The sequence below is a fragment of the Salmo trutta genome, chromosome 6, assembly GCF_901001165.1.
Source record: "Salmo trutta chromosome 6, fSalTru1.1, whole genome shotgun sequence".
In the NCBI taxonomy this organism is placed as follows: Eukaryota; Metazoa; Chordata; class Actinopteri; order Salmoniformes; family Salmonidae; genus Salmo; species Salmo trutta.
In genome coordinates this window covers 42,733,762-42,749,077 of record NC_042962.1, presented here as the reverse complement: position 1 = coordinate 42,749,077, position 15,316 = coordinate 42,733,762, and the positions used below count along the sequence as shown (strand labels likewise).

At 43.0% G+C, this 15,316-nt stretch overlaps 1 protein-coding gene across 4 annotated transcripts in view; it reads left to right on the top strand.

The window, feature by feature from the left end:
* The window catches only part of LOC115195962 (activin receptor type-2A), a 50,197-nt gene extending 36,190 nt beyond the window's left edge, over positions 1 to 14,007 (top strand). For all 4 annotated transcript variants that reach the window (XM_029756345.1, XM_029756344.1, XM_029756346.1 and 1 more), the window contains 7 exons: positions 5,326 to 5,475; positions 5,846 to 5,989; positions 8,055 to 8,200; positions 8,327 to 8,441; positions 8,721 to 8,859; positions 9,162 to 9,292; positions 9,854 to 14,007. In XM_029756345.1, coding sequence (XP_029612205.1) covers positions 5,326 to 5,475; positions 5,846 to 5,989; positions 8,055 to 8,200; positions 8,327 to 8,441; positions 8,721 to 8,859; positions 9,162 to 9,292; positions 9,854 to 10,048 — 1,020 coding nt within the window. In that variant the 3' untranslated portion in view covers positions 10,049 to 14,007. The remainder of the gene's footprint in view (positions 1 to 5,325; positions 5,476 to 5,845; positions 5,990 to 8,054; positions 8,201 to 8,326; positions 8,442 to 8,720; positions 8,860 to 9,161; positions 9,293 to 9,853) is intronic.
* The last annotated feature ends 1,309 nt before the right edge of the window (positions 14,008 to 15,316 follow it).

Below are 15,316 nucleotides of genomic sequence, written 5' to 3'. Positions count from 1 at the left end.
GGGGAAAAGCACAAACAAATAAATAATGCAGTCGGGCTCTCTCCCTCTCTCTCCCCCCCTTGCCCTCTCTCCCTCCCCCTTCCCCTCTCTCCCTCCCTCCTTTCCTCCCCTGGAGGCTGGCTCTAACCCTGGGCCCTTAAAGCATCCACGTTTAATCTATAACGCATCTCCTTTGAGCAGAAGTGCTGATTGCCTTGCAATCCGAGCAGCTGATCTCTGACACCGGACAAAACTCTCCCACTTCGACTCTTAATCTCTGTGTCATGTCTGATTTGTTACAACAAGCGCCCCTCCGTTTAATTTGCCCTACGTGGGTTTGTTTCATGCTCTGCTGTAGCCAGACGAGCAGTCATGACACACAGGTGAGGTGAGCCTGGAGAATGTACATTAAGAGCATTCGTCTATTTGTTATGAATACAACAATGGAATGCAGGAAATGCTAGGACACCGTTAGCCAGTGTCCTAGAGGTTGCCAGAGTCTGGCAGAAGTACATGCATACACAGGCCCAGGGCTAGTTCTGGCAGGGCGATCATTTAGGACTGTCAATGCGATCATTTAGGACTGTCCTGCTTGGGCACAGCAGCCACTCTCCTAACTGCCTGTCTTACTGTATGGAACATGAGCTGAGGCCTCTCCATTATTAATGAGCCTTTTTAAAGGTAAACACTTACTGTGCTTTGTTACAGAGTGAGAGCGAGCGAGAAGGGATTGGCAACCTTTCAAGGGTCACCACAATCACGATCGCGTCCATATCTTCATTTGAGCCGGTATGCTACAGCAGGAAAATAATCCTGCAGGAACAGGAAATTTGAATTATGTGGATTATAATTAATGGACATTTCTGTAGGGATTGATACACGTTTCATTAAGGAGAAACAAGTCCAAAATTTCAAAGTGGAAATTACAAACTTTTAAACCTTGCAGGAAAGTTCTCCTGCAACAGGGTGATCAAATTAAGATCCTACATCTGTATGAAAACAGTTGAGTATAAAAAAAAAGGCTCAGGCAGAAAAGGAGATGGCTGCTCTATTAGTATTCTATACTTTTAACTAGCCTGCACTGAGTATACAAAACATTAAGAATACATTCCTAATATTGAGTTGCACCTCCTCCCTTTTGCCCTCAGAACAGCCTCAATTCGTCAGGGCATGGACTCTACAAGGTGTCCACAGGGATGCTGGCCCATGTTGACTCCAATGCTTCCCACAGTTGTCAAGTTGGCTGGAAGGTCCTTTGGGTGGTGGACTATTCTTGATACACACAGGAAACTGTTAAGCGTGAAAGACCCAGCAGTGTTGCAGTTGACACATCGGTGCGCCTACTACCAAACCCTGTTTAAAGCTTAAAAATCCTCTCCTTCATCTACACTGATTTGAAGTGGATTTAACATGTGACATCAATAAGGGGTCATAGACTGACCAGGTGAAAGCTATGTCATGGAGAGATGTTTTGTATACTCAGTGTATATTTGCTTTCCCACACAAACACATGGTCATCAGATGCTGCGGCGCCAGGCGATACTGTCCACATATTTGTTATCGGGGCTCTATTTTTCATACGGCCATGAGAGGTCAGGGGAAGCTGGAATTGATTCAGTAGCTGACTACACACACAGGCCCAGATCTTTCACATGCCAGACCCAGGAGGAGTAGAGAGGGGCGAGAGAGAAGAAAAGGGAGGAGGCCCACAGCGTTCACATCACAGGCCCAGGAGGAGAGAGAGGAGAGAAAACGGGGAGAGATCTCTCTTACCAGAGTCATCTATCATCCGGGATGTGACTGCTGCTCCTTTATCTACCTCCATTTTCACCCTCACTGAAAACAATCATTTCTTTTTGCCTCTTTTCTATCCTGTAACAAGCACGCCTTTCATATAATGATAGAGGTAAGATACGTTTAATTAAACTCCCAACACTTTTCAATTTCAGTGGGTTTTGGTTGGGAGGGAGCTTGATAACTGGGCCCGTTTAATTTCTGACTGCTTCCCGATTTTGTTGTTTTATTTCTTTGGGATGGGTTTATTTTCTGTGTGAGTCATCGTTGCTTTTATGGATCTTTTTAATCATATTTTTGCATGGCCGTCATGCATTTTATTCGTCCTTTTGTAATGCAAAATACAGTGGAGTCAACCAATGACCAAACAAAGTGCATGCATGAGTCAATGTACAAAATGCATTCTATGAGCATGGATGTCCACTTTGGATGATAATGTTTTGCACTTTTTTGTCTGTTGCAATGCAACCAAGGGTAGCTAACTAAGATGTCGTGTGCCAACAATGTAAATGAAAGAGGGGTTGGAATCCATTGAATACGGAAAGGCTGCCTCTGAAATGAAACCTTATTCTCTATATACTGCAATACTTTTACCCAGGGCCCATAGGGTTCTGGTCAAAAGTAGTGCACTATGTAGGGAATACAGTGTCATTTGGGATGCGGTCCATTCTTGTGCTAATACATGGATGAAAGAGGCATTGGACCAATTTAAATACAAGTATGGCCTTTGATGTGGCGCTGGTCAACATTTAGCCAAAGTTTCGCAACAAAGAACTACTGTTAACCCCCCAGCAGCATGTGATGCTTTCAATGTCATAAGTCAATTGCTGTAATTGAAGTAGCTGAGATGTGTGATTGTTTTGAAGGCCTCATACATCAGGGTGGGTGGGTTTGTGCAGATTACGTCAGATCTTTTTTTGATTTCCTGTGGTACAGTGTGGTGTGCTGACAAAGTGTAATGCACGCCATTCAGCCGCCCAACCACCTTGTGAACGGAGCCTGGGTCAGGTGACACTGTGACTGACTGGTCACTGTACACAGCCCAGACCATAACAGTTCTAGAGAAAGAGATGCTGCTCCCGTTTTTGTAGTGCTTTACTTCAACTGTTTGCCACTTGAACTGTTTGTCACTGTGTGCCACTGGTCTAGGGGTATGTCCCAATTGGCACCCTATTCCCTAAATAGTCCACTATTTTTGACCAGATCTGATCGAATTGCCCTCACCTCATTAACAGGGTTACCTAGGGTTACCTCTTCCAAATTGTCCTGTGGTACAGCTGGTATTTCTGGTGAATGCTCCTTAGCCTCCTTGGCTGTGTCATGGTTCCTGAGGACTTAGGCTTTTAGAAACAAAACAGTCCTTCAATGCGATCACTCCTTGTCGCATGTGTCATTACATTGCTAGCCAAGGTATGCCTCCCAAATGACACCCTATCCCCTATAGTGTGCCTTACTTTTTAACCAGGGCTCATAGGACTCTGGTTAAAAGTAGTGCACTATATAGCGAATAGGGTGCCAATCGGGACACACACCATGATTCATAACCCTCTTACCACCACCAAGGACGGACCAGATCGTAACCCGGCCGTAAAATAAACAACACAATTGTTTTTGTTTTTTTAGCTCCTTTTTCAAAACATCATAAACGGGATGGAATTCTATTGAGGGTCATTTATTAGTGCCCAGGGGCGTCTCTCCATTAAACACAATACGGTTTTCAATCCTGCTTTTTACGACTCAGCAATCAAGCTTCTGATTAATTATTGAAACTATGGGGAGGAAAAGTCAGGCGTAAGCATGTAGGGCAGGCAGGCGTCTGGTGTGTTTACTGAAACCGTGGCCAATGTCAGAGCTGTTGCCTGGCTGGCTGTTGATGGCAGCGAGAGTCTGCCCCAACCTCCCCTCTCACCATTCCTCAGCTCTGCAGGGCGACAATAGTCCCCCCGAACCCCCTCTCACTTGTTCATCTTTCCATCAATGGTTGCCATGCCCTCCAGTGGACATTGAACCAGCCACTATGTATTGTTCGGTTTTGGGACTCCACATCGATGGTGACATCTCACTCTCTCACTCTCTCTCTCTCGAAAGTCACACGTGGAAGTGATTAGTTTAATCCAGAGGACCAGCTGACTTGACCCATTTTATATTTGGAACACACACACAATTTGTAACACTTGCTCCCTCTACCACGTTGTTGATTTGAAACTAACCCTGCCCTAAGCCATCACCAGAGGGAGAGGCTTGACCTGTCCAGGCCACTCATATCAGGTTGCTCTTCATGCGATACAGTACCCAGATATAAATATGCTAAACACATGGCATTACTTCTGACAGCAGCTACTGCCACACCCGCCTTGTTTTCAACCCCGCCGGGTTGGCACCCTATTGCATATATAATGCACTACTTTTGACCAGAGCCATATAGGCTTTGGAAAATAGAGAGCCATTTGGGACGCATCACCACAATCGAAGGCTAAAGGCGCCCTCCCCTCTCTTTATTACCTAGCTTCATCTAAGTCCCAGACCTCTCCTCTCTTCTTCTCTGTCTCTGATTTACTCTACCTTTTATACGGGAGGATTTGTAAAAGATACACTTGGTCCTCAAATATTCCTATAATAACATGGAATGATCTAATTGAAAATGGATGCCAGTCCATTTTCTTTGAAGAGACGGTAGGACTGACCGAGCAAATGCCCTGTGACGGCCTTGAGATGTCTTTGAGAAGACTCTGGGTGCGCCCCAAAAGGCACCCTATTCCCTATATACTGTAGTCCTATGGGCCCTGATCAAAAGTAGTGCACTACATAGGGATGCATCCTCTATCACCGTTGCATTCCACTTAGAACATTTTAGTCATTTATCAGACAGTCTTACCCAGAGCGACTTACAGTAAGTAGCGAGTGCATTTTTTAGTACTTGTCCCCTGTGGGAATCAAACCCGTAACCTTGGCGTTGCAAGCGCCATGCTCTACCAACTGAGCCACACAGGACCACATAACTGAAGTAGAATACAACAATGCTTTCTCCTTGTCTTGGAATGATCCCTGCAGACAGCGTTTTAAACGTTCACACCACTCTGTGTCTAGACTAACTAACACAGTTTTTCTTGATAACAAAATCTTTCCGACGAATCTCATCAGGTTCTCATCAATGTCTTGTCTGGACTCTTTTTAATAATGATCTGTCTTCCCAAGTGTGTTCCCAGCAATTACACAGCTTTTAGAGTTTAAAAATACTGTTCCTGTTAGCGCAATGACGGAACTAATTAGATACAATAAAATTGTATCCGGTGTATCAGCATCATGTGGGGACTGAATGCTGTGAGGACGTGCACCTGTTCTTTCTCCGCTATTCTCAACTGAGAAGCAATGATGGAAATTAGAATTGGCATTTCAATTTACCTCCTGAATCAATTGACTGAACTGAAATGGAATTTAGCCCAACACCAAGTATGTAGCCCCAATGTCACACTAGTCCAGAGCGTATGAGTGTTTTCATTGATCCCAGTACCAACCTGCTGTCTATCTCTCCCTCTCTGCCCTCTGCTACAGGACCCACTGGGGCCACACACCCCTCCCTCTCCCATCATGGGGCAGAAGCCATTGCAGTTGATCGAGATCAAAGCCAGGGGCCGCTTCGGCTGTGTGTGGAAGGCTCAGCTCCTCAACGACTACGTGGCTGTCAAGGTCTTCCCCATTCAGGTATGAGTTGGATGTTGAGGTACACTGTTGATATAAAAATGACTTTTATATAGATAGTTGATTGATTGAGGTTTAGCTCTGTTCTAGAAAGTTGGCTTGAGCCTCATGTTTTATGGGACTGAAGTGTCCCATGAACTACTTTTAGTTATTGTGTTTGATTTACGTCATATTTATGCATCACACAAGGTGAAATAGCTAATATATGCCTTTCAGCAGACGCTTTTATCCAAAGCAACTTAGTCATGTGCGCCAACATTTTCCGTATGGGTGGTCGCGGGAATCAAACCCACAATCCTGCCGTAGTAAGCGCCGTCCTCTACCAACTGAGCTACAGAGAACCTAACGTTGTGTGTTGGTGTGTCGCCTGCAGGACAAGCTCTCATGGCAGAACGAGTATGAGATCTACAGCCTGACTGGGATGAAACACGAGAACCTGCTCCACTTTATCGGCGTGGAGAAGAGAGGCAACAACATGGACATAGACCTCTGGCTCATCACAGCCTATCACGACAACGTATGTATACAACTTCATTGTCAATTGAAATGTACATTTGTTTATTTCAGGGATCATGAACTGGAATCAACTGCGGGACGATTCTTTCTTGAGAGGATGGTCAGTGGGCCAGAATGTAATTACAAATAATTTGCAGACTGCAAATTGACCGCAAGAAGCCCAAACAGATACACTACCGTTCAAAAGTTTGGGGTCACTTAGAAATGTCCTTGTTTTTGAAAGAAAAACACATTTTTGTTCATTAAAATAACATCAAATTGATCAGAAATACAGTGTAAATGACTATTGTAGCTGGAAACTTCTGATTCTTTATGGAATATCTACATTGTTGTACAGAGGCCCATTATCAGCAACCACCACTCCTGTGTTCCAGTGGCACGTTTTGTTAGCTAATCCAAGTTTATAATTTTAAAAGGCTAATTGATCATTAGAAAACCCTTTTGCAATTATGTTAGCACAGCTGAAAACTGTTGTCCTGATTAAATCAAATGTATTTATATAGCCCTTCTTACATCAGCTGATATCTCAAAGTGCTATACAGAAACCCAGCCTAAAACCCCAAACAGCTAGCAATGCAGGTGTAAAAGCACAGTGGCTAGGAAAAACTCCCTAGAAAGGCCAAAACCTAGGAAGAAAGAAGGCCAGCATCCCGGAGTCGCCTCTTCACTGTTGACGTTGAGACTGGTGTTTTGTGGATACTATTTAATGAAGCTGCCAGTTGAGGACTTGTGAGGCGTCTGTTTCTCAAACTAGACACTAATGTACTTGTCCCCTTGCTCAGTTGTGCACCGGGGCCTCCCACTCCTCTTTCTATTCTGGTTAGAGACAGTTTGCACTGTTCTCTGAAGGGAGTAGTAAACAGCGTTGTACAAGATCTTCAGTTTCTTGGCAATTTCTCGCATGGAATAGCCTTCATTTTTTAGAACAAGAATAAACTGACGAGTTTCAGAAGAAAGTTATTTGTTTCTGGCCATTTTGAGCCTGTAATCGAACCCACAAATGCTGATGCTCCAGATACTCAGCTAGTCTAAAGAAGGCCAGTTTTATTGCTTCTTTAATCAGAACAACAGTTTTCAGCTGTGCTAACATAATTGCAAAAGGGTTTTCTAATGATCAATTAGCCTTTTAAAATGATAAACTTGGATTAGCTAACACAATGTGCCATTGGAGCACAGGAGTGATGATTGCTGATAATGGGCCTCTGTACGCCTATGTAGATATTCGATAAATAAATCAGAAGTTTCCAGCTACAATAGTCATTTACAACATTAACAATGTCTACACTGTATTTCTGATCAATTTGATGTTATTTTAATGGACAATTTTATTTTAAAAAAATTCAAAAACAAGGGCATTTCTAAGTGACCTCAAGCTTTAGAACGGCAGTGTATATTTGACAAAAAAATAATAATTTCAAACCTTGCTTACGATCACATATATCTCTCTATTATGCATGGGAATACTTTGGAAGAGATTTCCTAAATTAAAATCACTGACACCACCCAAAAATAGTCTCAGACAACTTGGGGGGAGCAAATAAAATTGGCCTCCGGGTCGCAAATAAAATTGGCCTGTGTGTCGCCAGTTGGGGAACCCTGGTCTATTTGTTCTTAACCCCCAACCGACCACACACCACAGGAGGCTGGTGGGAGGAGCTATAGGAGGACGGACTATTGTAACAACTGGAATGGAATAAATGGTTCCACATCAAACATATGGAAACCACTTTTTGACTCCGTTCCATTAATTCCATTCCAGCCATTACAATAAACCTGTCCCCCTATAGCTCCTCCCACCAGCCTCCTCTGCCACACATATACCAAGAGAATGGAAGCAGCACAGGGTCAGCCCCTGAAGCGGGTTTCCAATGACTGGCAACTACAGGTTGTCTGCCCTCCAGTGGTTGGACAGTGTTACTACAACTACTTTACCCCCCCCCCCTCCTCCCATGTCACAGCTGTAGCAGGATCAGAGATGTCAAATTAACCAATGTCCTAATTTTCCTGCGCACAATCCTACAGGGTGAATAGAGAAACGACCAACACTAATTGTGTTTCCCCCATAGGGCTCTCTGACTGATTACCTGAAGGCCAACGTGGTGTCGTGGAACGAGCTGTGCCACATCTCCCAGACCTTGGCCCGTGGCCTAGCCTATCTCCACGAGGACATCCCTGGGCTGAAGGACGGACACAAGCCCGCCGTCGCACACAGGTGGGTAGGGGGTGGTATCGGCCAGCCCGGTCCTACCTTGAATTTAAAAAAAAAAAATGTTAATGTTCCCGGGAGGTGAGGGGGGCACTCTCTCTCTCTCTATCGCTCTCTTTCTGGTTCCAACAGGGACATGAAGAGCAAGAACGTGCTTCTGAAGAACAACCTGACAGCCTGCATAGCGGACTTCGGCCTGGCCCTGAAGTTTGAAGCTGGGAAGTCAGCAGGAGACACCCACGGCCAGGTAAAATAATGACGCTGGTTATTCTGATGCTGTATTAACCTGCAGAAAGAGCAGAATCTGTGAATACCTTATCCGCAAATGTAGTGATACTGTAGTTCACTTTAAAATCAAATACATTTGCAGACTTCAAAAGCGGTGTAATATCCCACGATTGAAGCCCGTAAGAGGCGTGTAAATATCGGACAACCGTTGATTTCGCAGTGAACTATGACCTTAGGGCAGTGTGTTGTTGACACGACACAGAGTGTAACCTTGTAGCCTTGTGTTATGCTTCTCCAGGTGGGCACGAGGCGCTACATGGCCCCTGAGGTGCTGGAGGGGGCCATCAACTTCCAGAGAGACTCCTTCCTGAGGATAGACATGTACGCCATGGGGCTGGTGCTATGGGAGTTGACCGCTCGCTGCACCGCTGCAGACGGTGAGAGAAAAACGTGTGTGTGTGTCCTCGTGTGTTTGCAACGGGTATGCTGACCTTGTGCGTCTCAGTAAGGATCAGTGACTCGGGGACACGGTCGACTGCTGACATCATGTGGAGCTGACGGAAGTGACCAGAATACTTACAGTGCCGAATGTGATCCCAAAGGACTCACCGTGTGTCTGTGGTTTCTTTGCTTGTGTGTGTGTGTGTGTGTGTGTGTGTGTGTGTGTGTGTGTGTGTGTGTGTGTGTGTGTGTGTGTGTGTTCTCTGTATTCTCATGCAGTGTGTGTGTTTTGTTGCAGGTCCTGTGGATGAGTACACACTGCCGTTCGAGGAGGAGGTCGGCCAGCACCCGTCTCTAGAGGACATGCAGGAGGTGGTGGTCCACAAGAAGCTACGGCCCTGCCTCAGAGAGTGCTGGCAGAAACACATAGTGAGTGAAGACCAGTGGTGGAAAAAGTACTCAATTGTCATACTTGAGTAAAAGTAAAGATACCTTCGTAGAAAATGACTCGAGTAAAAGTGAAAGTCGCCCAGTAAAAACTGAGTAAAAGTCTAAAAGTATTTGGTTTTAAATATACTCAAAAGTAAATGGAATTTCTAAAATATACTTAAGTATTACAAGTTTTTTAAAAATCACATTTTAAGCAAACCATTTTCCTGTCAAAATGTAATGAGTACTTTTGGGTGTCAGAGCAAATGTATGGATTATAAAGTACACTATTTTATTTAAGAATGTATTAAAGTAAAAGTTGGCAAAAATATATATAGTAAAGTACAGATACCACAAAAAACTACCTAAGTAGTACTTACGTATTTCAGGGGTACTCCGGGCAGAGCAAAATTCAGTTGGTGGTACAGTGACCAAAAAAGGTTAGAAAACAATTGGTTAGAACATAGAGCTAGCAACATCAGGGTTAAGGGTTCAGTTCCTGCATATGATAAAAGCTTCTGCTTAAATGACCATATATATATACTCTTATGCTTGTCCCAGGGCCTGGTGATGCTGTGTGAGACCATCGAGGAGTGCTGGGATCACGAGGCCGAGGCACGGCTCTCGGCGGGCTGCGTGGAGGAACGCATCATCCAGATGCAACGCCAGACCAACATCATCGCCCCCGAGGAGATTGTCACCGTTGTCACCATGGTGACCAACGTGGACTTCCCTCCCAAAGAGTCCAGCCTATGAATGGACGGACATTGACTGGACGTGTCAGGTGGTGGACATGGAGCTATTTTGATTGGATGTTTTCAGGTATACATTGATCAACCAGAGTGGCCCGTTCAGGATCATGAACTCTGGATGATCCCGGGTTAAACTCTGACCCCTGACCCCCTCAGATGGGCGTGCTGGCGTGGTGTGTTTTAGTGCTGTGCGCTACGCTACTGTCATTCAGGAAATACCTGGCTGTGCCCACCAACACTGGTTTGGTTTCTACCCACTTCATAGTATCATGATGTGTTGGACTCAGTTGGACGCCCATAGCGAGCCTCAAACTGTAAAAAAGAATCCTTCAAAAGAACAACACTAGGTCGTAACGAACCCTGTGAGCTGGGCAAAAGGGATATTTTATATATGAAGAAAACACTAGGACCTCCTAACAGACTTCTGTTCTATTTTCTAAGAAAAAGAAGAGGAAGAGGATGGACTCTACAAGACGAACTCTCACAGCTCAGTAAAGAAAAAAGGGCAACTTGTTTTAAAATTCCTTTGCTGTTTTCTTTCTGTGTTTGTATGATAATGACAATTGTAATGCCAATAAGAAACAGCTTCTGAATGTCACGTGTACTGCTGCTGTACATAATATCAAAACAATGGTAATCAAGGTTTATTTTAGGGGGGGATCCATTTCCAAGCATTACTACTTCGAAAGCAAAACCATAGACCTCCCTCAAGTCAACAAGGTATACCTCAGTTCCATCTTCATTACAACACTACAACCATAGAAATAGAACTACTATTGTTTCTAGTTCTGTTAATTGTATTTCTATGATTACAACAATCTCTCTGTAAACTATTCAGATGACATCATTACTTTGGTATTATTGAACTGTATACTGTACAGCTGTGGCAGGTGAAAATATAATAATTATCACCACAGTTTTTAAAACTAGTCCGCCTAGAGATGTATGACCATGCATTTACGCGAGCCTTCTTGTTTTTCTTCTTTGCGAGAATTTTTTTTTTAGCATTATTTTGTCCTTCCTTGCTATTTTTAATTTGTTTTTATTGGAAACATTTTAATCCTACATTTTAAGAGTATTTCAATAACCCCCTAAGTCATTGAAATGTATTTTTAAAAAGCACTTCCTTATTTTGGCTTGCTGTGTCAACCGAGTATTTAATGAGCATGCCTTTTGGTTATCCTTTGGTCTTCTTTTTAAAAAAGCTCAGGAAGCTATTCTTCTGTCTCTCTTGACTCCCTAGTTATTACCCATCTTTATCTCCCAGTCCCTAGCTACTTCTCGAGTCCCTTGCTACTACCCCTCTGTCTCTCCCGAGTCCCTAGCTACTACCCTCTCACTTCTGTCTCACCTGAGTCCATAGCTACTACCCTTCTCGCTCTCGCAGTTCCTAGCTACTACCCTTCTGTCTCTCCAGTTCCTAGCTACTACCCTTCTGTCTCTCCAGTTCCTAGCTACTACCCTTCTGTCTCTCCAGTCCTTAACTACTACTCTTCTGTCTCTCCAGTTCCTAACTACTACCCTTCTGTCTCTCCAGTTCCTAACTACTACCCTTCTGTCTCTCCAGTTCCTAGCTACTACCCTTCTGTCTCTCCAGTCCCTAACTACTACCCTTCTGTCTCTCCAGTCCCTAACTACTACCCTTCTGTCTCTCCAGTCCTTAACTACTACCCTTCTGTCTCTCCAGTTCCTAACTACTACCTTTCTGTCTCTCCAGTCCCTAACTACTACCCTTCTGTCTCTCCAGTCCCTAACTACTACCCTTCTGTCTCTCCAGTCCCTAACTACTACCCTTCTGTCTCTCCAGTCCCTAACTACTACCCTTCTGCTTTGAGACGCGGGTGACCTTTCACACTGACTATCTCTTCCTGGTGTCATCTCAACCATAGCGTTAAAACATCTCTACTTCTAGCCTCTCTATCATCTCATCTCGGTTGAGCCTTTAATCAGTGTGACAACATTACTACTGTAGACCCACCCTGGGCCAAACAAGGATGTCTCTCGTCGTCCTTCCGGAATTTGATTTGTGAATGTGTTCTATATTCCATTTATAGCTTGTTGTATGAGCTCAGACTTGTCTTCTGGGTGACATTGACACGGATGATGATGCGTTCATCTTTGCATTCTGTCTCTTCACACCTAGTCAGTGTTTTAACTGGAACTACAACAATGTTCAGGGATTCAATACTATGCTTTTCAGTAATTACTACAGTATATGCAACTCGTGCAGAATGGTGCAAGTGCGTACATACTTGCATTGCTGCAGGAGCGACTTTCACACCACTGTAGCATTTTTGTAAACAGTTAATCTTGTCTATTGATCTTTTAATTATTTGCAGAGCAGACCTGAGCTTTTCCGTATTAGACAGAGAGCAGGTGGGCAGGTGCCAAATCAAACAATTATTACTTTACCTCTATCTGAAAGACAGTGGAACGGACTTTAGGGAAGGCCCAACTGCATTACTAGATTGTGTCTGTACTCTCGGGGGGTAAAGGCTGCAGTTGGCCGGTGGTCTCGCAGCAGATGTAGGCTCTATCACAATTTGTCTTTCCTTGATTCCTTGATTCCTCACATCCTATCTCCTTGCCTAATATGGTTGAGGAGGAGAGGGGATGCGAGGATTCAAGGACATTTTAATTGAGAAAGCCATAGAATGGTGGCCGTTACTGTGAATCCCCCCCTCCCTCCCTACACACTGGAACCCTGTAGCGCTCAGCAATACAACTAGCAAGCAAAGGGCATTGGAGGAAGAGTGGAAGGGGCACCACTTTCCAAGCAGTTAGCGGTGAACCAACAATCAGATATACAATCACTACAGTACTACTGCATTATTTTGATTGTCGTATGTGCTTTTGAGAAAAAATAAATATGTAGCCATGATGTGTTTCTCTGATGATTTCTGGTATTTTGAGGGTATCATTTTGTGTACCTGATTTTATTTTTAAACCACAGCTACTTGTACAGAGCTGATTTCACTGTACATATGTTTTAAACCCCAAACCACACTACAATCTTCTTAGTTGATCAGACCTTGGCCTTCTTGGGAGAGTTGATTTCTTTCAGATAAACTTCAGAAAGCCCAATGACATTTGACTTCAGGTTGACTGGAATATTAAAATGCACATTATGTAAATATACATGTCATTTTTAGATTGTAGATGATGGATATAGCATGAGGTTGTTTCTATTGTTTTTAGAATATATCACAAAGAAGCAAAAAAATCCCTGATAAATTAATTATTCCATAATAAGATTTTACCTGTTTATTTTGTATATCTATGTTTTTAAATTGTATCAATTTATGACCCAAATGGCCCGAAACGGTCACTCTTCCTTCCCCAGATGAAACTAATTTCTTTCTAAGGTGGTCTGATGATAAATCCCCTCAAATGAAACTCTGAATCAATAGTTTTACCATTTTCACACTACTGAGGTGAGCCAAACTAAGCTGAACCGAGTCGGTCTGGGGTGGCCTGGTTAAGCATCCACCATAGTTGCTGAAAATGACAATGTGATCGGAAAATATCAGAGCCAGCCAATTATGGTTTGGGTTGGCTCAGTAGTGTGAAAACGGTCATTGTTTTACCTCAGACATCCTAGCTCAGACCCCAGATGTTACACTACAGCATTGAGATACCATTGCTACAATATTCCAGCAGTGTTGCACGAATGTTATCCCTTGTATGTGACCAGCAGACAGTGTTTTCTGTAACACACTTCCTCTCAAAACAACACTAAAGCTAAACCTAGGTTAGCTTTGGTTCTGTATTTGCTGATAGTCAAACAGTGTGACTTGGCACAAATGACTGTTCTATTGGCTAGTGGACTTGCCAATCATTTTTATGCTTTGCAAGTTATTTAACAAACTTTTTCAGATGCCTGGTTGGAAGTGGATGTTAAATATTGTACAGAGAAATTGTATGCTATTGTCCCTAAAATAAAGTATAGTGACTGCTCATTGCTGATGTTGTCCATCTGAAATCTGTGAATTGTTTTTACCTAATAATGTTGGTGCTGAAAACAGACCACTAGATGGCAGCTTTTAGCATTGAATGGGTCTTAGGTTTCATCTTCATGCATCACTATAACAAGTATGGGTCATACACTGATGAAAAAAATGCTTGACTTTATTCAATAAGTAGAGCCAAATCATTCCATTTACACTCAGGAATATACACGTGGAAGAAACATTTTGATCAGGTCATTCATTGTCAGTCCGTGAGGGGATGGTTCAGGGTCCCATGTCTTTCAGTGGTTGTCCAAAACCAACCCTCAGACTGGACCCAATATTAAAGAATATTACCTTTGACAAGCATATCGACTCTCTTCAAACTGAAAGAAAGCCTTTCTTCAATATTGATGCAGATACCTTAAGAATTATCTATAGAAACCTTGTAAAAAAACCTATGATGGATAGTATGCAGGAAATTGTCTTCTTCTGAGATGATGATGTCATGCGGACTCACCTTGATGACAACTTGCTTGTCAAAATGATGTGTAGAATGGGATTTCCTCCACAAAAGAAAATGTGGTGTAAATGTATGTACAGTAATTCCCAGGAATAATATACCCGCTTTTGCGTAGCCTTCTGTTCATACATCCTTACCATTGTGAACCATTTTAAAGTGTATAGGTTCTTCATCGTAGATGTCATTCAAGTGTTTTATCACAATTATCAGGCAAAGTTCATGAATGGACAGACCTGAGGGGGAAATCAGGCCAAATCATTGATGGGTAATAAGATAGTAACCCTGCCTCACAATCTATCAAATAAATCCTAACTATTTTTTTACTCATTCACTATGATAACTGAAGTTCTGAGCTCAACATCAAATCAAATGTTATTGGTCACATACACATGGTTAGCAGATGTTAATGCGAGTGTAGCGAAATGCTTGTGCTTCTAGTTCCGACCATGCAGTAATATCTAACAAGTAATCTAACAATTTCACAACAACCACACAAGTGTAAAGGAATGAATAAGAATATGTACATAAAAATATATATGGATGAGCAATGGCCGAACGGCATAGGCAAGATGCAGTAGATGGTATAGAGTACAGTATATACATTTGAGATGAGTAGTGTAGGGTATGTAAACATGATATAAAGTGGCATAGTTTAAAGTGACTAGTGATACATTTATTACATCCAATTTTTTATTATTAAAGTGGCTAGAGATTGAGTCAGTATGTTGGCAGCAGCCACTCAATGTTAGTGATGGCTGTTTAACAGTCTGATGGCCTTGAGATGAAAGCTGTTTTTCAGTCT